At 33.6% G+C, this 21,778-nt stretch overlaps 3 protein-coding genes across 4 annotated transcripts; 2 read left to right on the top strand and 1 right to left on the bottom strand.

Annotated features, from left to right (window-relative positions):
• Positions 1 to 162: 162 nt before the first annotated feature.
• On the top strand, positions 163 to 5,260 carry LOC123703732. Of its 2 annotated transcripts, XM_045651830.1 has the most exons (6): positions 163 to 401; positions 549 to 902; positions 1,885 to 1,974; positions 2,674 to 3,121; positions 4,624 to 4,746; positions 5,118 to 5,260. In XM_045651830.1, coding segments are annotated over exons 1-6 (1,056 nt in total). In that variant the 5' UTR covers positions 163 to 362; the 3' UTR covers positions 5,120 to 5,260. The 2 variants fall into 2 exon arrangements, with proteins under 2 accessions (XP_045507786.1, XP_045507787.1); XM_045651831.1 differs by lacking the exon at positions 1,885 to 1,974.
• Positions 5,080 to 14,785, bottom strand: LOC123703731. The gene is made up of 10 exons (XM_045651829.1): positions 14,611 to 14,785; positions 14,320 to 14,529; positions 13,908 to 14,111; positions 11,006 to 12,401; positions 8,451 to 8,549; positions 8,236 to 8,253; positions 7,719 to 7,831; positions 7,353 to 7,439; positions 6,457 to 6,682; positions 5,080 to 5,917 (listed from the first exon to the last, which is right to left on the bottom strand). Exons 1-10 carry the CDS (start codon positions 14,641 to 14,643, stop codon positions 5,289 to 5,291), a joined length of 3,015 nt encoding a protein of 1,004 aa, XP_045507785.1. The 5' UTR covers positions 14,644 to 14,785; the 3' UTR covers positions 5,080 to 5,288.
• Positions 14,786 to 15,041: 256 nt separating this feature from the next.
• LOC123703870 lies at positions 15,042 to 16,500 on the top strand. The gene has a single exon (XM_045652054.1). It carries the CDS (start codon positions 15,049 to 15,051, stop codon positions 16,192 to 16,194), a length of 1,146 nt encoding a protein of 381 aa, XP_045508010.1. The 5' UTR covers positions 15,042 to 15,048; the 3' UTR covers positions 16,195 to 16,500.
• The last annotated feature ends 5,278 nt before the right edge of the window (positions 16,501 to 21,778 follow it).

Here is a 21,778-nt window from a genome sequence, read left to right as displayed (position 1 = left end):
TCCCAAAACTCAAAACAGCTCAAAACTCTTTGGACATGACATTTGATGACATTCACAGAGCAAGTAATATAGGATGACATTTTCTTCGCTTTTCGCAATTCGCTCCATCGCTCGCTGCACAGAGCAAGTAATATAGGACTCGCTGTGCATCGCCACTGCATCGCTGTGTTCAGTGTTGATAAGCTCTGTGTTGATAATTCAATAATTGCATTGCATTTGCTTTGTATTGTATCAATATTGTATGTGGAAATTTACAATATAAAGGTACGGTACTGAGAAATTAGCAAAGAAGGGACATTACAAAGGACCGCCCACACATTCAGCAACAGTATTCTTGTTGTAATAAAAATCGATTCATAAAAATGCCGTATTTTGTTATTGTCAGCGGTCTCCCGAAAACAGTAAGTATTTTTTTTAACAAAACAGCTACAATTAGCAAAAATTAACGCCTGTTTAAAGATTAACTTCAAAAATGTAAATAGAATTTAAATTAAAAAAGAATATGTTTATTAGTATATACTTACCTTGTTATGATAATTGAAATAAAGGTAAAGAAGCAGAAAATGGTGCATTTTCTGGGACAATTCGTTTTCAAACGGCCGCCAGTAAAATTCTGGATAGAATCGCTCAGTACAGCTCCGGATTCGTCCAATCAGATGTTGATTCGCTTTGAATCACGCGACGCTGCAGAGAAGGCTGTAGCGACCCTTCAGGATTATCCTTTCCAACATACAGACCAACAGATATACTTACTAAAGTGCTTCATGAAAGATGATCAAGCCATACCTCAGGAAAACAATGATTATGAGGAGAAGCAGCAATGGCCGGTGGAACACCAGAGGGCATATTCTCCGGTGAGATCCCGAAGTCCTCATATTAATGAGGAGCTCTCCAAAATTGAGGTAAGATTTTTGGTTATGCATATAAGGGCGTATTCAGAAAGAAAGCTTGAAACTTATAAGCGCTTATCGGCGCTTGTCAATGCTGGTTCGTTCTACACAAAGGAAGCAGGTTGAAGCAGACCAAAACAAATTTTATATGGCAGCGACCAGCGCTTGTTGAAGCTTGTCGGAACTTGTCGGCGCCGATCAGCGCTTATAGGCGCATGTTCATATATTTTCCTGCGCGGGTTGCCAGCGCTGACAAGCGCCGATAAGCGCTTATAAGTTTCAAGCTTTCTTTCTGAATACGCCCTAAGTATAGTCTTATGGAATATCAAAATTTGTATATTGTGAATATGAAATAATATTAATAAATAATAAACTCTTTTTAATGTGAATATTTTCTTAAATTTTTAAAATATCGGATATCATAATATTATGTTGTACACTCTCTTAATTAATAATTGCATATATAGATAGATTCACTCATTTATACATATATTTACAATATTCACTTTTTTATATTACAATAATGTAGTAAAAAAAAAAATTTAAAATAGTTGAGTGTAGTTAAGTCATAGATTTAGTAGTTTTTTTTTGGTTAATTAGTTATAGATTTTAATCATCATCATCATCATTTATGGATTTATAATATAATTTTTTATGTATGAATATAATATTATGTTCATTCCATGTACAGAATTTTTTCCTTTGCAATAGTTGGGTTAATAGTAGATTCGCCATGCTTCTATAAAGTGTAGTTGGCTATTTCTCTGTTAGTTCAAATATTGATTCTTCCAAATAATAATTGATTACAAAATTACAACTATTGTAGAAATTTCATGCTTTTTAGACAACTTATTTCATGTTAATATTTTGAATGATAACTCAAAATATTAATGATCGATGATGATTATTCAAAATATTATGCTTCTAGATGTAATATTTTTTATGAATTAAAAATATATTATATGTAGTAGTTGTTTTTAAATTGTATGTTTAGTTGGAGATAGAACTGACAAACAGAAAACGAATGCTTGTTGAGGCGGAACAGAAACTTATTATGGAACAAAAACGTTTGGAAATGCTGCAAGTAAGTGACAGTCTTGAAAAATAGAGAATTATAGGATACTAGCCGTGCTCCGTGGCTCATTGCTCCGCTCCTGTTGGTCTCGAGCATGATGATATATCACCTATAGCCATCCTCGATAAATGGGCTATCTAACAATTAACATCTAAAGAATTTTTCAAATCGGACCAGTAGTTCCTGAGATTAGCGGGTTCAAACAAACAACCTCTTCAGCTTTATAATATTAGTACAGATTATGATTTTTTTTTTTAATTTGACTAGCAATGCAATTAATTTACTTAAAATTTAAAACTTTGATTTACATTTTTTGTTTCAAAGTCTATAGCATTAACTATTATTAATTTATTTGTTGTTTTTTTTTAAACACTGGTTGTACATTCTCCTAGACTACCTACTTGTTGCAACACAGTTAACATTATTTTAAAATGTTTCATACAACAGTTTGTATAGGAACTAACAAACGTAAATTTCGCTAGAATACTCCAATCTGAAATGGTCCTATTTGGCTTTGATTTGTCATTTCTATATCTATTCTTGATGAAATCAGACGTTTACCATAATATGCACGGGAATTATTGCATAAATAAATCTAATCCCGTTTTACGGTAAGACTAAAGAAAGTCTGATTTTCATCATTGCAAAGTGTGATATCGCTTTTACAGTTTCCTAACTTAATCGTTATGGAATAAATGTATTTCACAGAATGCCGGGCCAAGCACGGACATTTCAGAGGAGAGCGAGGTCGCGGCCAAAAAACCTAAAAAACCTAAAAAACAACCGTCTCAAAAAAAAGAGCGTAAGCGACCCCAAGATCAAAACAACAAAGCTGGCGAAAATCGAGGCTGTAAATTGTACTGGCCTTGCCGAATAATCGGGAAAGAGATGAATAACATCATTAGAATTCATATAGATCAAGAGACACGACCGCTATTTAATGCCATGTTGCGCATGAATATAAAACAACGCATATTGCATGTTTTAAACGGCATGGTAATATTTAACACGAAAAGAATTGTAGCTATGTACAGAGAAGCTTATCCTATATTCTCAGACGAAAGGTTCGTTTTAACTCTTAAAGCTATGATAAGGAATGGCCAGATTCCCATAGAGCTTCAGCAAGAATCTAAACAACTAGGCCAGCAAGAAACAGGTATTTAAGTGAAGCCGTAGAATCAATTGTCTTTAAAAAAGGTTTTGATTCTGCTGTACACTTGTTACTATTTACTTTTACTCTAGTCCAAACAGTGTTCAAATATTTATATCACCTTGATTTTTAATTTGTTCTAACATTCACAAGCGGATTTATAAAAGACGGGTAGCTAATGCTCATGCCCAGTAATTTTATTTATTTGCAAAGTCAATACGCCGAAAAAGTGGTCAAAAATATACATATTTCTCAAACTACATCATGATATAAATATTATCATATCCTAGGATATGTCTTGTGCGTATTGAATAAACGGTATTATACTTTTATAATAACGACCAAGCACATTTGTCTTTGGAAAACGCCATTTTTTACTTGTAAACATAGACAAGTAAATGCTGTTTGTAAAATGTGTTTTTCGTCGTTGGACGCACAAAAAATGTCGTTAATGTCGTGATGTAGCTTGTGGAACTTATATGTATATAAAAGATGTGTCATAATAAATGATATGGGTTTCCAGAGCAAAAATATCTATCCAGATTGTATATTACATAATGTGATGGAATTGTTATCATTTACGAATTTAACTTGCCAAGGGTTATATACAGAACCCCTTAACAATTTTTTTTTCTTAGAGTTTAATTTATGCATTTATATATGTCTATTATAAGGAACCATTTATTTCCTATATGTTTATGTCAATTATTTTAGAATATCAGTGTGATAAACAACTTTTAAGCTCTATATACAGTTCTGAAAAGTACCTTCAAATAAAAGTGGAAAATTTCTTTGACATACCATAAACAATTCGACTCACAATCATTCTCAAAAATTGTTTGAAGCAAAACTGTCTTCGCGGGTCCGAGGCAATTTTATAATGAGCGATACAATATACTTTGAGCGTTACTTCCACGAAATAAGTTAATTTCATTTGTATAAAGAGTCACAGTCTCATTTGTATAAAACATTGAAATTAACACATATTAAGATCGCCGCTCGAACATTTTTGGCTACCTTATAAGGTAAATGTACACTTATCTGAGTCCGTGTCGAAAGAGACAAGTTTTAGAATTCTTATGAAAACTTGCATTATTCTCCGAAAATGTACGTACCCAAGAATGCTAGAATAATTCGGATGCGGTCAAATTATCTTAAAAAAATATAGAAAAAACGCTTTTAACGTCATCGACCCTCAACTTTTTGCAGTTTGAATTAAATCTGTCCATTTAAAGTGGGTAAAAATTGAGTTGAAAAGCTTAGTCGAAATGAGTCGGTAACACAAACATACAGGGAAAGCGTAATCTAAGCGTGGTTAAAACGATATCTTTGACGTGATTAATTCATTCACTGAATTAAATCCTAAGCTTCGACTAGTTTTGATGAGAAATCAAATATTAAGCTTGGACTAGTTCGGATAAGTGTGCGTTCACCTTAAAATTGCGAGTCTAGTCGCTTATAGTACGTCAATGCAAATACATAATATCTTTTTAATATTTTTATTCCAGACTCTACTAATTCTGACATGACTAGCTCCCAAGTCAGCAGCAGTAACGTCGACCCTCTAGACCTGCCTATTCACGAGCTGAGCCATGATTTAGACGATTGGACAGAAGACTGCGATGTTAAATGTAATTTTTGCCTTATTTTTTTGAAGTGAAACTTCTTTAGGCGCGTTGAGAGTAAAATTTCAAGGTCGCGTCATGGCAATACCGTCACGTCATGGAGTAAGGCGACAGCTTTAAATCTTGCAAAAGAAGTTTCACTTCTGACACGTGTGCTCGGAACACAAGCTCTTTTTTCTGTTTATTTTGTTATAGATAAGTGAAAATTTAATAGCAACTATTAACATTTATTTAGGATTTTAATTCTTAAATGCTCAACTGATAAACTAATTCTTAGCTGATTAAAAAAAAATATACTCAAATTATCTAAAATTCTATTTCAAGTAATTATTCCAATACTTACAATATTTTTTAATTTATTTCAATTTTTTTTTCAGAAATAAGAATAAGCAGAGGGACGCGCACTAATATAGTTTTTATTATTATATTTAAGACCTTTATTAAAAAGGCAATATTTTAGCATATTTTACAATTAAGTTCAACTTAAATATCTTAATATATACTGTAACATATTTGTAATAAATAGTTACACAACTTAAAAATTGTTTTTAAAAATCTTCCAAATCCTCCTCAGTTATATCAGTATTTTGAATTACTTCCTGTAAAGTTTCTTGAGTTATTGTTTCGTTTTTATTTTCATCATCTGCATCATCAAGAATCACATAGCTGTCATCACCTACGATCAGATCATGGAATGTTTCTTTATCTTGAGTATTCGCAGGGTCTTTATTAGCAACATTTTTATTAGTTTCTTCAGGTTGTGTCTGATTATTACCATTGTTAATCGTATTAGATTGTTCATTGCTATCCTTATTTTGAATCTCACTGTTATTATCATCTATATTATCAACGAATTCTCTGCATATTTCGTTAATATCCTTTTCAATTTCCATAGCTTCTTCATTCTCACCCTCCGCGCCGTCTGTGTCGTCTAGTTGAATTATATCATGTTTCTCTTCTATAATCATTACGCTCTTATCGTGATCAGAAACTTCATTATTTTCATTACCATCGTCACATTGAGCATCATTATCATCATCGTCGTCATCATCATCATCATCATCATCATTGTCCCCGTTGTTAACTTGATTCTGATTTTTCCCATACTTCACTTTCAATTTACCCTTTAGCGGTGGTCCGCATAGTTGGAACGGTTTGATGATTAAATGTTTTTCATCTGTAATAAAAATAACGTGTTTCTTAATTTTATACTAGAATATTTTACAAGCAATATGAACAAATTCACCGCTTATGATAACGAAATAAGAAAATTCTATGACTAATCTATTGTTCAATCAAGAGAAAATATTATTTGTTTGGTCCGATTCAACAAATAACAAATTAATCTATTTTTGTTTTTTTTTTTTATGCTAGGATAGCAAACGAGCAGACGCGTCGCCTGGTGTTAAGCGATACCGCCGCCCATAATCATCCACTCCACTGGGAAGTGGATGTGTTGCTATCCTTAAAGGGATTTGGAAGGAGTTAGGTAGAAGCTGCGAGAATGGGAGGGAATGAGGATAGGCAAAGAGAGGATGGGAAGGGATGTGGCCTATTTTAAAATATTCTTTTACCACCAAAAATGTATCGAGTATCTGGGTTTGAAGTTGCAATAGTACTGTAATAGACTAGATAAGTGACTAACCAACAGACATACCTTTTTTTAATCACAATAGAATTTTTTTAAATAATATTACTTATAAAACTCAGACTCACCAACAACAGCCTCCTTAAGACTGCACAGTCTATCGTACCCATTGAAACAGTTGCAAGCCGCTATGAACATATTCGCTCTCTTGGAATTTTTCAAGCTGACAACGCCATATTCCATGAGGAACTTTTCCAAAATCTCTCGATTCGGTTTCTTCGGTCTGAACTGTATGCGTACTTTTAGGAAGCTCGGCGAGTTGGACATTCTCTCAGCTACTTGTACTGATACGATCTATAAGAAATAAATATTTCAATCAATCAAAAATTCTTTATTTTCGCCACAGAGACAAATACAAATAGACAATCGGTCAATAAAAGAACACAACAGGCGGTCTTATTCATAGTATATTATTCTTTAACAGTTACACAACATATCAACAATTGTATTGATATATACATTGAACGATTTGATATATACATTGTATACATCAAATCGTTCAAATAACCGTACACAAAATCTCTTTAATCAAGAGGAGTAAAATATAATTACATATTCGTTACACAAAGCTTTGACTTTTGCATATAAAATTTAAAATCACATTTGACGATAAATTAGCATGTAAGCAACACATAGAAAAAATGCGTTCACTTTATACCACGTTTTTACTTAATTCAACGTATTATTAATCATAGAACGTTTAATATACTAATTGGTAAGTAAATCTCACTATAGAAAATATATCTCATGACCATTATAAAGCAGTATTATTGTTATAATTGGTAAGTAAATCTCACTATAGAAAATACATCTCATGACCATTATGTCATAAAGCAGTATATTTCCAGTTGTTCTAAATTGATGGCGCTAGACGACCTATATAGCGCTGTCACTTTTCCTCACTAGATATTATAATACTGCTTTAAGACACCCATAAGTAACCACCAGTTTTGCATGCACTTACCTTTTCAATACTTTTCCTTATATTAGCCCATCTGTGTTTACTTTCTACACAATTTTCCTTGTCAACTTCTTCACAGGCTGCAGTTACCTAAAAAAATGTTTTATTTTTAAACAATTTAAGCACTAATATATTATACAAATTGTTTATTTACTTATAAACGAAATATATTTTAATCCATTGAGCCCCAAGCGGCCCGATCGGTCCACGACACAATAGATTTTCTATTGTGTCTGTGATTCCGGGGCCTGAGTTATTAAAATGCAATCCATTAATTCATTTTTCGAAATCTATTTTGTTTATTACGTGACTTTAGACCCGATTAATTACCCTCATCTAGTAGAAATATTAAAAAGTATAGATACTCACTACTTTACATAACTCGGCTATTTCTGCTTTCAGTGCTTTGCGGTCAACTTCGTTTAAGTTTTGTCCTATTTTATCTTCCTCGAAGAACTGTTCAGCTGCTTTTAACCTTATTTCTGTAAAATTGTATTTATTCTCAATATAAAAGTAAATGTGAATCCAACTTAGATTATTTTAGCACCATAAACTAAAAATGATTTTATTGATATGGATACAAATTTACGATAAGGAATATTTTTTTATAAGGAACATTTTTTCACAAGTAACAAAGAATATCTGATAAGAATCTTCAAACGAAATCGAAATCTCGCAATCAAGCAGTGGTTTTGATGATTTTGTTTTAGTTAACAAAAAAACTTCACGCACACAGCGCGCGTGTACCAGTCTTACACCTGTATTGTATTATTTGTATCCTTATAAAAATTTTAAGCTATTTGTATACAATTTCTTAATGTAATGTGTTATTAGAAAGCTCAACAATTACTATGCACAAGTCCAAAAAATATCAATTTGTACTCACCATTGTACTGTTTCTTATCTGTAAGAAGAAAAATAAATGTTATTTTTTTTAACATTGTGGAATTAGTATAAAAGATATCTATTTTTAAATATTAAAAAAAATAATCTTCATTACTATAAAGTGTTAGAAAAAAAATTGTCGATCTGTAAAAATAATCCACTTTTTGAAAAATTGTTTATAATTTATACAATATAAATAATTAAATAATAACGAACCCAATCCACCAGGATATGAAGGTAGTTTGCCAGGAGCAGATGGTTTTAACTGATTAACATACGGCGTTGCGGTCTTGGTAGCAACTTGTTCCTTGGGTCCTATGAAAAAATACAAAACATATATTTGAAAAAAAGTAGCATATATGTATACTTAAAATATTTAAACAGCGATTTCAAACGAATAAAAATATTTATTTATTGGTTAACCAACGTTTTTTTTTACATTTATAGATGAAATATCAAAATGAAAGTACAATCTTTTAGACTTATAGGCAAACATAGCATGTCAATACTTTGTTAAAGTCGTGTTACATAATTAAGAATGGATGAAGTAAAGTATATGACACGTGCTCGTAATCATTAATACTCTCCCATTTATTCTTACACAGCAAATTACCCCTTTGAATCTTACTTATAATAAAGGAACCGACTCGAAGGACTTTTCTCGGAGAATCCGAATACCGTGACGTAGAAGATAAATATTACTGTTGATTTGTACAACAATTGTTTGTATTTAGCATGTGAGGTTCTTTTATATTCAGAACCAAATACAAATACTAAATTGCGTATAGAAACTGAAGTCGTCCGTTTCTTGGAAACAGAAACTGTTGCGATAAAACAGTGAAGGAATTAACATCGGTTACTTAATTAAATTAATAATTAATTCAAATATCACCTTGTTTTAAGACATCCTTTACAGTTTTGTTGTTAATTATATTTAACAACTTTTATAATGCGACTCAAAATTTATCGGTGTTTGAATATTCGGCATTTTTTCGTTCAATTTATCAAGTTGATTATTCAATGGGACTATAATGTTTGCACTTGTGTTTGTGCGTAAACTAGTGCAGTATAATATAACTCTTGAGTTGGCTAGTCTTAGTTGAAACTGGCCGGAAAGATCGATTTTGATCTGGAGGGCTATTATTATGCCTGATAGGAAGGCATCTAGCAATCTAATAATATAAAATACAATAATATTGCCATGGTGTGAAGCAAATCAAAGGATATGATGTAAAGAATTCCGGAGCTTCAATAAAAATCTTATAAAATTAGAAAAAATATTCATTTGGAGTTCAAATTAAATAGAACTGGGCAGTATTATTGTCAAAGGTTTAGTGTACTACCATCAAAAGAACACATAGTTTTGCATACGCTGATGCGTAAAAAATAATTTGACGCATTATTTTTCTATTTGATAATTTCTTAAAGCTCTATTTGTACACCCCTGGCTGCCAAAGCACTGCTTAGTAATCTGCGCGATTGCTTGTGAATCTAGCACAGCGATGTAAACATACAGTTTAAGAAAAAATCAAATCGCCTGTTACGTCCTTTTCTTGTTTTATTATTTTTAGGTACGTATATATTTCAGCGTATTCAACAGTAAATTCCATTGAGCATAGGACAATGTAACACCACATACGGAAGTAGTAATAATACAGCAATACGGAAGTAGTAATAATAGCAATAATACAGTGAAGTTATTGACATGATCAATATTTGATATACACAACTCAAATAATGTTGAAGCTTGACACTTACACACACTTTTACAGAAATAAAAAATCACTTATTATATATAGCATAAGGAAATGCAGTGGTGAAATACCTCGCACTTCTATAAGTCGGGGGCGGGGGGGGGGGGGGGGGGGGGTTCGAGACCTCGCTGGCGTGCAGGAAAACATCGTGAAACCAACATGTCGAAGAATCAAAAGTTCGACGACTTGTGACATCTGCCAACTTGAACTTGGCCAGCGTGGTCGATTATGCCCTGTACCCTCAAAGGCCCGTGTCCCAACAGTAGGAACGTATATGGGCTGATGATGGTAATAAGGAAATAAAATTTGTGATTGTCCAACTAAACAATTTAATTGGACAATCACCAACTCTTAATAAGAGATATTACCTCATAGTTATTTTATTTATTATTATTTATTGTATTAAGTACCTGATAATTATTTTATTGAAGTAAAATAATAATCAGATACAGAAAGCTTCTGATTTTATCGCATTCAAACTGTTTATAAATATTTTGCTTTTAAAAATTACTCAAGATTTCAAGAAAAACATACAACAACATTCCGTCATGGTTTTCTTTAAGATATAGATTAATTTACTACTATGGAAAAAACAAAATAAATGCTTGAAACTTGTCAAGTCATATTTGACAAGAGGACAACATCTATAGAAAAGGACATATCACATAGACATAATATGTTTCGCCTGAGCAGTCCTTTTCTGGTCCTATTTTTAAGCATTTATGTCAGTCAGATATCAAAAAAAAATCAAAGCTTTTTTATGAATACAATTCTGTTTGTATTCATTAAGTCTTTAATTTGAATGGAACTTTCTTGTTATAATAGGTACCCTATAAAGCTATTGTTTAATAACCGTCTTGATTACTTCTTTATTTAATTAAATTTCAATAAACAATGTACAAAAAATGGATGTTCCATGTCATATAAAATAATATATATGACATAGACACAACATACAATCAGAAAACAAAATCTGCCTATTTTAATGTTGTCCATAGGAATGAAGCGCATAAATACCTGATACTTTATTTTGGGTAGTCATCCCGGCTGGCGGCATTTTCTTTTGAAACGTAGGCTGCGATTGTGGTGTCGATTTAACTTGAGACGATTCTGCTGGAGTTGTTCCTTTTGCACCCGACGTCGCGTCAACTCGACTATCACCCTCAAGTTTTTGTTGGTTTTGCGGTGTACCTTCACTTGCTATTATTTTCGCATTTTCGGCGACCTTATCCCGCACTTCAATATAAAACTTATAGTCATCCTGCGTCGTATACATTTTTCTATAATCTTTCACAATTTGCGGCATCGCGTATGCGAATCTCTGGTCGTATATAACGAATATCCGTGATATGATACACTTTTTGAGTTCCGCTAATATAGCTGGATGACGTACTCCGCCAGCGGATTTTATCACCTCCTTAGCCAAGTCAGCTGCGACTTGGTGAACCCATGTATTAAATCTGTTCATTTTCTGGGTATCGTCCAATTCCTCAAACTTCAATTTTTTCTTTGTACTCTTATCGTTGCCGCTCACAGTTGGAGCTGGGGGTGCGACGAACTTCTTCGGTAGTATAGCGAAAGTAGTGGGCTTTTTTGGTTTGGATTGTTGTGGCGATTCCAACTTTCGTTTCAAATTACCACCCTGATTTCGATCATTACGAGTAGATGAGTCTCGGTGTGAGTCACGATCGGAGGTATGCGTGTTGGTTTTGGTTATTAATTTATTAATAAATTGGTTAAAATTTGTACTCAGTTTAGATCTAGTTCTTGCAGATGGTCCAGCATCTTTTTTAGAAAAATGCGATTGCGTTTTCTCGCGATACACAGATTTACTATCGTATCCTGTATAATCTTTTTGACGTACTTTCTCATCAATACGTGATCGTAAGTCGGGTTCCGTAGAGTATGGCCCTGATTTTGAATAATCAGAACGTCCGTTGTCTTTTGCTTCGTTATAATCATTGTAGTTCGTATTATCACCGGTATTTTTGAATCCACGGTTAAAGTCGGCATGATAGTCCGAGCGCTCACGACTCCTATTCTGATCAAATTTCGTCTCACGTTCGTAGTTAAATTTCTTATCATCACGACGATCGTTACGTCCATAGCTGACATCGCGATCGCGACCACTTTTCCTATCACGGTCATTTGGGTAACTTTGCTTGTTATTGTCACCAAATGACCGTTGGAAGCTATGTTGTGGTTTTGGTATGTCATCATTTCTTCGTAACGTTTCTGCGAGCCGTTGAGGGTATTGAGTATTTGGAATAGAAATTTGAATATTCTTTGGCTGATTAGCCGCCACATCTTGTTGAAATTGTTGTTGAGCTTGCTGATAATATGGAACATTACTTTGATACAACGAAGTTTGCATTGGTTGAGCTGCCTGGGGTGTGGATTGTACCACTGTATTCTGTGAACATTTTATAAAAGAACTGATATAGCTTTCTTATGTTTTTAAGTATAACATGGAAAACTGAAAATATTAAAAGAACAAAAATATTATATGGCATATATTAGTAGTTTGAATTTCAAACTACTGTTTTAGACCAATATTCCTCAACTAGTTTAAGGAATTATTCAGCCAGCTCATCTATAATATCAATGTACAGACAATCCAAACTATTTTACTGGCTTCCCAGTGAAACTTATGTTACTGACCTAAAAAACAATCAAGATAGCTATGAAAAGTTAACTTGACTGTCTTTATTTGGATTGTATAATATTAGGAAATATATTGAAGCTTTTATACACTAATAAATATTGGAAATTTGCAGCCACCAATATAACAAAAGTGAAGTCCCATGTCTCCTAGTGAGGCAGATGCATTATGCATATAATATATCTTCATCTCTACCGGGAATTGAACCCAGGACCTCTTGGTTCTAGGCTCATGCATTAACCACTGTAACAAGGAGGTGCCACTGATGCCATAATTCTTTTTTGGCATTAGATATGCCATAAAAAAATGTTATTTACTCCTTTAATGGTAACCTGCCATCAAACTAAAGCGTCATATTCACGATAAACATTTGTTGAGCAACAGTTGATCAACATATTTCATGGTGTATAACTATGTTGCTGGAAACCTTGTCTGAATATTATCGGCCCACAATTGAGACCTTGGCAATGTTGTTAACAACTGCGCAACATATTATGTTTCTAGCAACTCCGTAATATGTTGATTTAACAATGCTCAACAAATAATTACTATGAATACGAGGTTTTATTGATGGATTTATATCCTCGGGTGAACTATACCCAGACCTATATAAATTTCCATAAAGTACTAGGCCCATGAGATTGTCCCACAATACCAAGACACAGTTTGATGTACATTATTGTGTTTTACAGACAATAATGTATTAATTTGTACAGCAATCAGGCTAAATATTAACTTGTTGACTGCACAAATTTGTAGAAAATCTTGACCATCAAGCATACTTTTTGTAGACACCATGTAGATATAGATAATAGTATGTATGTAGTATGAAACACCCTGTTAGAAACATTTATGTGTGTATGAGTGTGTATATCTTATTGTTTTAAATCTAACTTATGTGATATCTAAGCAACATATATAGTCCGATGTAGGCACATAACAAATGATTCAAGTGTAGAGTGAACAGGTACCATCTAGAGTGCATACCATCTTAGACCACATCTCAGCTTAACATAAGCAAAATTGTGGTCAAGCACTTCCCTATTCACAATAAAAAAAGTATAACTTGATGAATTGAATGTTGAAAATAGTGAAAACACTATTGTAATATTCATCTAAAGTTTGGGCACATTTCAATTGAATGTGTGTATTATTTATTGTTTTTATAGTCATTTATATAGAAACATACCCTCCAGCATATTTTCTCCTTGAGAACAATTGTTTACGATTAATATTCAAAAATAAAATAAAACTTACCGGTCCTTGTTGCATATAATATTGCATATTTACGTCAAACACTTGTTGAAATGGATTCATAAACTGATTTGCCATGTTATACTGCTGATTAGGCATATTATATTGACTGTTGACATCATATGATTCATTATTTACAGGATTACTGGAGATTTTCTGCGCATCTGGTAAATAACTAGCCAGTGATCGGTATGGTTGTTCGGAAGCCTAAAATGATGGTTGTTTAGGTTTGATTAAACTTAAAAATGAATTCACAACAAAGAAAAGAAAGATCCTTTTTTTTTAAATCGCTTATCGCATTTTTTTCAGTGTGATAATCAACAAAAAAATTGCATTAAACAATTGTAACTTTTGAGAGTTTTTTGATATTACATTGTATTTTATTTGAAAACTTAGAACATAAAAGTGAGCCTACCTTCTTTTGTCGAACATTTTCGACAAAGAGCTGATGTCCTTTGATGTACATTCCATTTATTTTCCTGACAAAAATAGCGGCATCGCTTTCTTCCGCCAATCCTACAGTAACTCGCTTAGTACCAGGCTTGTCATCCACAAGGTTATCTAGAATTACTTCATCCAATCCACTATTCCTTTTAATTAGATCCTTCACCTCGTTATATGAAATCTGGGATGAAAAGAAACCAATATTACCAAAAGTGTTAAGTATACTGAATCAAAAAATAATGTACAAGTTAGGTACACTTACAGTTCCAGGCAAATTGTAAACTATTAAAAGCATTTTAATATATTGAATAAAAATAACGTTTTAACACGTAGCAATAGCAAAACTGTATTATTATTTAATTGCTAATTCTTGATAAAATTAAAAAAAAAAATTCATTCGATTTTAAAAGTTAAATGTCAATTGCCAAGCATGAAGCACAGTCTGTCAACTGCGGGCTGCGGCATGCAGCATGAGTGCAAACCATAGAGGAAGGATGTATAACTAATAAGAGTGCAAACTCGTTTGTAATGGGTGTACTCTATGGGGCAAACCACAAGGGCAAATATTAGTGATTCTGGCGGGAATTTGAAAAAGCGCGGTTCATAGTTTTGAACTTTAAATTAAATTAAATACAATTTCTTTATAAATAAGTGGAAATAAGTTTAAAATTATAATATTAATATAGCGTATTCATAAAAAATGGATGGAAATGAGGGGGGCGGCGATAACCCGCCCACCTCTAAGAAGAGACCACGACATCCAGAAGATCGAGATGTTTCGGGTACTGGCGGCGGTGGTGAGAGTGACTCTTCTTTTCTACCTTTCCGTAAACCAAATTATAAAAGACTTTATCCGGAAAATAACATTAACATGCAATTCAAAGTATTTGTGGAAAGTAACAACAAAGAAGAAAGAATAGGAAATAAAAGTCCAGTTTATTTAAATCATATATTTAACAATATAAAAGGTGTGGTGGCACTGAGGCGTATTAGCGCCAATAAAATAGTTGTGATTTTCAACCAGCACAACACTGCTAACAATTTTCTCAACCACGGCAACTTTCTGCAAAAATACAACATCAAAGCTTACATTCCAGCAGCGCAAATAGAAAAGACCGGTATAATCAGATTCGTACCAACTAATCTATCAAATAAAGAATTGTTTACAAAGTTAACCTCAGTATATGAAATAATTGCAGTTAGGCGATTTATGAAAAAAGTAGGACACGAGTTAGTAGGAACACAAACTGTCAGTATCACATTTCTGACAAATTCCTTACCGGAGAACGTACAATATGATTTATTCTCATATAGAGTTTTTGATTATATTCCTCCTCTTCAACAATGTTACAAATGTTTTAAATTTAATCATTCTGCTAATATATGTAATGGCAAACAGCGGTGTTCAATCTGTTCAGGTGATCACTCATATAAAGAATGCAATAGACCAGATGAGATTTGCTGTGTGAATTGCAGTGGACCTCATTTAGCTATTTCTAAAGTATGTCCTATTAAAATGAATAAAATATTAGAGAAGAAAAATAAAATTACCTATGCTAGTGTTGCTAAAACAAAAGAAAGTACTGACTTCCCTTCTCTGCCATCACGTGGCATCCCTGTAAATAAAAATGTAAATATTGTACAAAAACCTGTAAATAAGTCTGTAAATATTAAACCTGTATTAAAGAATGTAAATATTCACGATATAAAATCACAAATCATTGGAAACAGTGATGTGCTTATGGCCCTAGTACACACACTGGTCCAAATAGGCAATAAAAGTGATAACGAACCAATTACTTCTTCATTAATTAAAGATGTCCTCATTAAAAATTTGTCAACATAATGGATACAAGTACTCATAGAACTCCCTCTTTACGTATTGCGCAATTCAATGTCCAAGGTGCAAATCACAAAAAACCTCTTCTTATAAAATTTTTAAATGAAAAAGATATTGATATATGTTTATTGAATGAGACATGGTTGAAAGATCATCAATCATTTCATATTTCTAATTACAATTTTTACAACAGAAATTCTAAAAATGCTCGTAATGGTGTGGGAATATTAGTTAAGGAACATTTGAAATACAATGTTTTAAATACCTCTTTTTATGAAGATATACAAAATATAGCAATAAGTTTATATACAGAAAATACCTCACTATCTATTCTTTGTGTGTATTGCCCTCCCTCAAGCAGACATATAAGAATGAATAGATTGCGCAATATTATAAGAGATTTACCAAAACCTCTTTTTGTGAGTGGTGATTTCAATGCACACCATATTGCTTTTGGATGTCTATCTACTAAAGCTCGCGGTCAAAATTTGTATGATATAATTGATGAATATGATTTGTGTATTTTGAATAATGGTAGCTTCACTACTGTAAATTATCCTACACGCAATCCTTCAGCAATAGATGTCAGTTTTATTAGCCCTGAATTGGCCCCACTTTGTGAGTGGTCTGTGTATGATGATCCTATGGGTAGTTATCATTACCCAACCATCACAGACATTACTATGTGCATTGAAAGATACACAATCAATAAACATGTTGACAAATTTTTATATAACAAAACTGATTGGACTCATTATGCAGAAACCTCACATTCAGTCTTCCAAGACATGATAGTCAGTGCAGAGAACCCGATGAAAACTTATGAGGAGTTCTGTAATCGGCTTGATAAACTCAAAGAAATTGTAATTCCTAGATTCACCAGGACCAACTTCAGGAGTAGACCACCAGCTCCCTGGTGGAACAGCATCTGTGAACAATCTGTTATTAAATCTTATGAAGCATTGAAATTGTACAGAAATGATCCAACCATTAATAATTACATTAACTATAAAAAATTAGATGCTTTAAAAAAAAGGACTATCAAGGAACAAAAAAGAATTAGCTGGAATAGTTTCTGTAACAATTTCAATAGAACTACTCCCATCAGTCAAATCTGGAATCTGATTAAAAGATTTAAGAATATCAGAATTAGTAATAAGTCATATAAAGATGAATTTGTGCAACCACTACTGGATAGACTATCAGATAGCACCAATTTGACTGACCGGGTTCAATTAGACAATTATTTTAATATTAATAATGAAAATCCACAATCACGATTTTTATTGGATCCTTTTTCATGGTCTGAATTCCTAATGAGTTTACAATCTAGGAGAAATACTAGTCCTGGTTTAGACGATTTTCCATATTTATTGATTAAACATCTACCTGAATCAATACAAAATTTATTTTTGAATGTTCTTAATAATCTTTGGCATAAAAAGTTAATACCAAATTCATGGAAAACTCAATGTGTTCTACCTATACTTAAACAAGATAAACCACCTGAACAGGCTAGTTCCTATCGTCCAATTTCACTGTCGTCATGTCTTGGAAAGATATTTGAAAACATGGTGAAAACTCGCCTTGATTGGTATGCAGAATCAAATAGTGTTATCCCTCATGTTCAATATGGATTCCGCAGAGGACGAAGTTGTGCTGACAGTTTCGTTTCTCTTATAAGTGATCTGAAAAATGCAAAAGACAAGAGATTACACACAGTTTGTGTATTTCTAGATGTGCAAGGTGCATTTGATAATGTAGATCCTGGCATACTGGTGAAGGTTTTAAGCAATGCAGGTGTACCTGGACAATTGTGTAAATGGATTTATGATTTTCTTAATAATAGAATATTATATGTTAAGCATAACAATATCTTACATGGACCCAGAACTGTGTCAAAGGGTACTATGCAGGGTGCAACTTTATCACCCTTATTATATAATTTGTATACTTGTGAGATATGTAAATATGTAAATACTAAAAATGTAAATATACTTCAGTTTGCAGATGATTTAGCATTGTACAGTTCAGATGTGAATTTAACCACAGCCATTAAAAATGTTAACATTGCTTTAAGGCAGTTGAGTAACTACTATCAGCACGAATTAAATTTAAAAATAAATGCTGCTAAAAGTAGTGTTATGCTATTTGGTAAGGATTCACCACTAATCAATGTTGTTTTTAATGGTGATATTATTCCAAGAGTAATGTCCCACAAATTCTTGGGTATCATTATTGATCACAAGCTCACATTTGAAGAACATATTAAACATATATCTAGAAATGCATTAAAAAGTGTTAACATTTTGAGATGTCTAGCAGGTGTAGCATGGGGTGCTGATCCCAAAATACTTTCAATTTTATATAAATCCATAGTCAGAAGTCATTTTGATTATAGTTCTTTGGCATATTTAAATAGCACTCATACTCATAAACTGGATATAATACAGAACAAAGCTTTGAGGATCATATCAGGGGCAATGTGTTCGACTCCCATAAGGGCCATGGAAGTTGAAACAAATATTATGCCTCTGTTATTGAGACGAATCAAACTTGCAAAAAGATATTGTTTAAAACTACTATCATCAAATAATCTCCTTATTATAAATAAAATCACCTCACCTCATTTAATAAACACAGATGGTCCACTGACTTCACCTAATGATCTGCTAAAAGGTATATGCCCAACTTTGTGCCATATTTTCCTGGAAATAAAATCTCAATGTTCAAATGTCAAAAAACAATCTCACTGGTCATGTTACACTCATTCATTCAATAGTATTATACATCCAATGTCAATTTTATCTAGGTCAATTGATAACAATTCTGATTTTCTAGCATTCTTAGAAGAGAACCAAAACTATTATACAATCTACACTGATGGTAGTAAAGGTACAGATTATGTGAGAAGTGCAGTGTATGATCCCCAAAGGGGTACTGCTCAAAGCTTTGTTCTACATCAACAGTGCTCTATTTATACGGCAGAGGCATATGCAGTTTTTGAAGCTTTAAAATTGATTAGTTGTGTAAATAATTGTAAATATTTTCTAATCTTAACAGATTCTTTAAGTCTTATAAATAGTCTGAAACTTGTAAATCTTAATTTTAAAACTAATTATATTATCTATTTTATTAAGGATTTTGTATGGCGGTTGCATAATAAAGGAGCTACAGTTGCATTTATGTGGGTTCCCTCACATAAAGGTATTCTGGGCAACGAAATAGCGGACAAAACTGCTTATGTAGGGGTCAATGCTATTGACGTCAGAAATGTGATACATGTTCCTATGACTGATTATTATTACGATGTAAATGTTTCGTTAAATAGTATGTGGTTACAATTCTGGAAGGAGGATCAGAAATTTAAAGGAAAATGGTATGGAAATATTCAAGAGGATTTACAGAGAAGACCTTGGTATGATGAGCTGGATATAGCTAGTCGTGAGTTTATCACCACAATCAATAGATTAAGATTTGGCCACAATAAAGCACCCGCACACCTTGCAAGACTGAACATAATTAACAGCAATATATGCACTTTCTGTAATGAGAAGATCGCCGATATGAACCATATTTTCTTCAACTGTCAAAACCATATGTTCATATTTCATAGACTAGTATTGGCAAGTGAAATAGTAGAGTACGTAAGTGATTCCTCCCGCCGCCAGTTGTGTGATTTGTTAAAAAACAAAAAGTGTTATAGTGCGGTATACAAATACATAAAAAATACTGTGGGAACGATCTAATTACGGACAAATGAAGGAAAAATATCTTGAACATTTGTGATTAAAAATAAGAATTGGCTTAAAGGTCTCGTAACCAGGCCATTAAATATTATAAAAAAAAAAAAAGGCAAATATTAGTTGATTCTACCTTGATTCTACCGAATGTTTGTACTTGGTTTGCACTGGTTTGCACCTCTGTGGTTTGCACGCATATAACTGACCGCGGTCACCGGGGTAAATATTATGAGGGTTAAAAATTAAAATTACACTACTTTCTAACATCGGCACAAAAAATAAAGAAAATTATTATGTGATAGAATCACTAGAATCTTTTGTGGTATCTTCTTTGAATATAAATTTTGTTCTTTGTATTTTACATAAGTAGCATACTAAAGTTTTTAGTATTAACGTTGCTTACTTTTAGTTTTATACTTTTAAACTAGCTGGTGCGTTGTGCGCGGGCTGCAAGCAGCCCGCGAGCCCCTTTTGCCCCTGGGTTGAAGCAATAGGGCAGTCATTAGAAAATGTGTTAGAATTCCCAGTCCATTTGTAATTTTCTGCTAACAGCGATCCCACAGTCAGTCGGTAATGCTTATAAATTCCCCATTCAAGTATTTTCCACTCCGGGAGGCTGTCCACCTTCGGAAGCATCCCAGGACAGAAATCTTCAGTCATTTGAAAATGCATTAAAATTCCCCGTCAATTTGCTATTATCTGCAAACAGCGATTCCACAGTCAATCGGAAGTGCTTATAAATTTCAAATTCAAATATTTTCTATTCCGGGGGGCGGTTCACCTTCGAGGGTGCATGGTGCGCGAGCTGCAAGCAGCTCGCGGCTCATCCCAGGGCAGAAAGCTTCAGTCATTTGAAAATGCATTCAAATTTCCAATCCATTTGTTACATCTCCTAACAGCGATTCTACAGTCAGTCGGTAATGCTTATAAATTCCCCATTCAAGTATTTTCCACTCCAGGAGGCTGTCCACCTTCGAGGGAGCGTAGTGCGCGGGCTGCAAGCAGCCCGCGAAGCATCCCAGGGCAGAAATCTTCAGTCATATGAAAATGCATTAAAATTCCCCGTCAATTTGCTTTTATCTGCTAACAGCCATTCTACAGTCAGTCGTTAATGCTTATAAATTCCCCATTCAAGTATTTTACACTCCGGGAGGCTGTCCACCTTCGAGGGAGCGTAGTGCGCGGGCTGCAAGCAGCCCGCGAAGCATCCCAGGGCGGAAATCTTCAGTCATTTGAAAATGCATTCTAATTTCGTATCCATTAGTTATTACATCTCCTAACAGCGATTCTACAGTCAGTCGGTAATGCTTATAAATTCCCCATTCAAATATTTTCTATTCCGGGGGGCTGTCCACCTTCGAGGTTGCGTGGTGCGCGAGCTGCAAGCAGCTCGCGGCTCATCCCAGGGCAGAAATCTTCAGTCATTTGAAAATGCATTCACATTTCCTTTCCATTTGTAACATCTGCTAACAGCGATTCTACAGTCAGTCGAAACTGCTTATAAATTACTTATTCAAATGTTGTTAAATTTTTGAAACGTCTTATCGATAGCGGGCAGTGACTTTTCATAATAAACTGTTCAAGAGTTAACCTAACACGCTCGTCGCTTCGCTCCTCGCTACCTATTTGAATATTTAGGCCGGCCGCTGCCGCGACTCGCTCGCTTCGCTCGCTTGGCTCGTGCGATAGGTAGTTCAAAAGTTAACCTAACACGCTCGTCGCTTCGCTCCTCGCTACCTATTTGAATATTTAGGCCGGCCGCTGCCGTGACTCGCTCGCTTCGCTCGCATGGCTCGTGTGGTAGTTCAAAAGTTAACCGTACACGCTCGTCGCTTCGCTCCTCGCTA

The sequence above is a fragment of the Colias croceus genome, chromosome 27 (assembly GCF_905220415.1).
Source record: "Colias croceus chromosome 27, ilColCroc2.1".
In the NCBI taxonomy this organism is placed as follows: Eukaryota; Metazoa; Arthropoda; class Insecta; order Lepidoptera; family Pieridae; genus Colias; species Colias croceus.
Note: the sequence above shows the minus strand (reverse complement) of the source record. Positions and strands in the feature narration are given on the sequence as shown.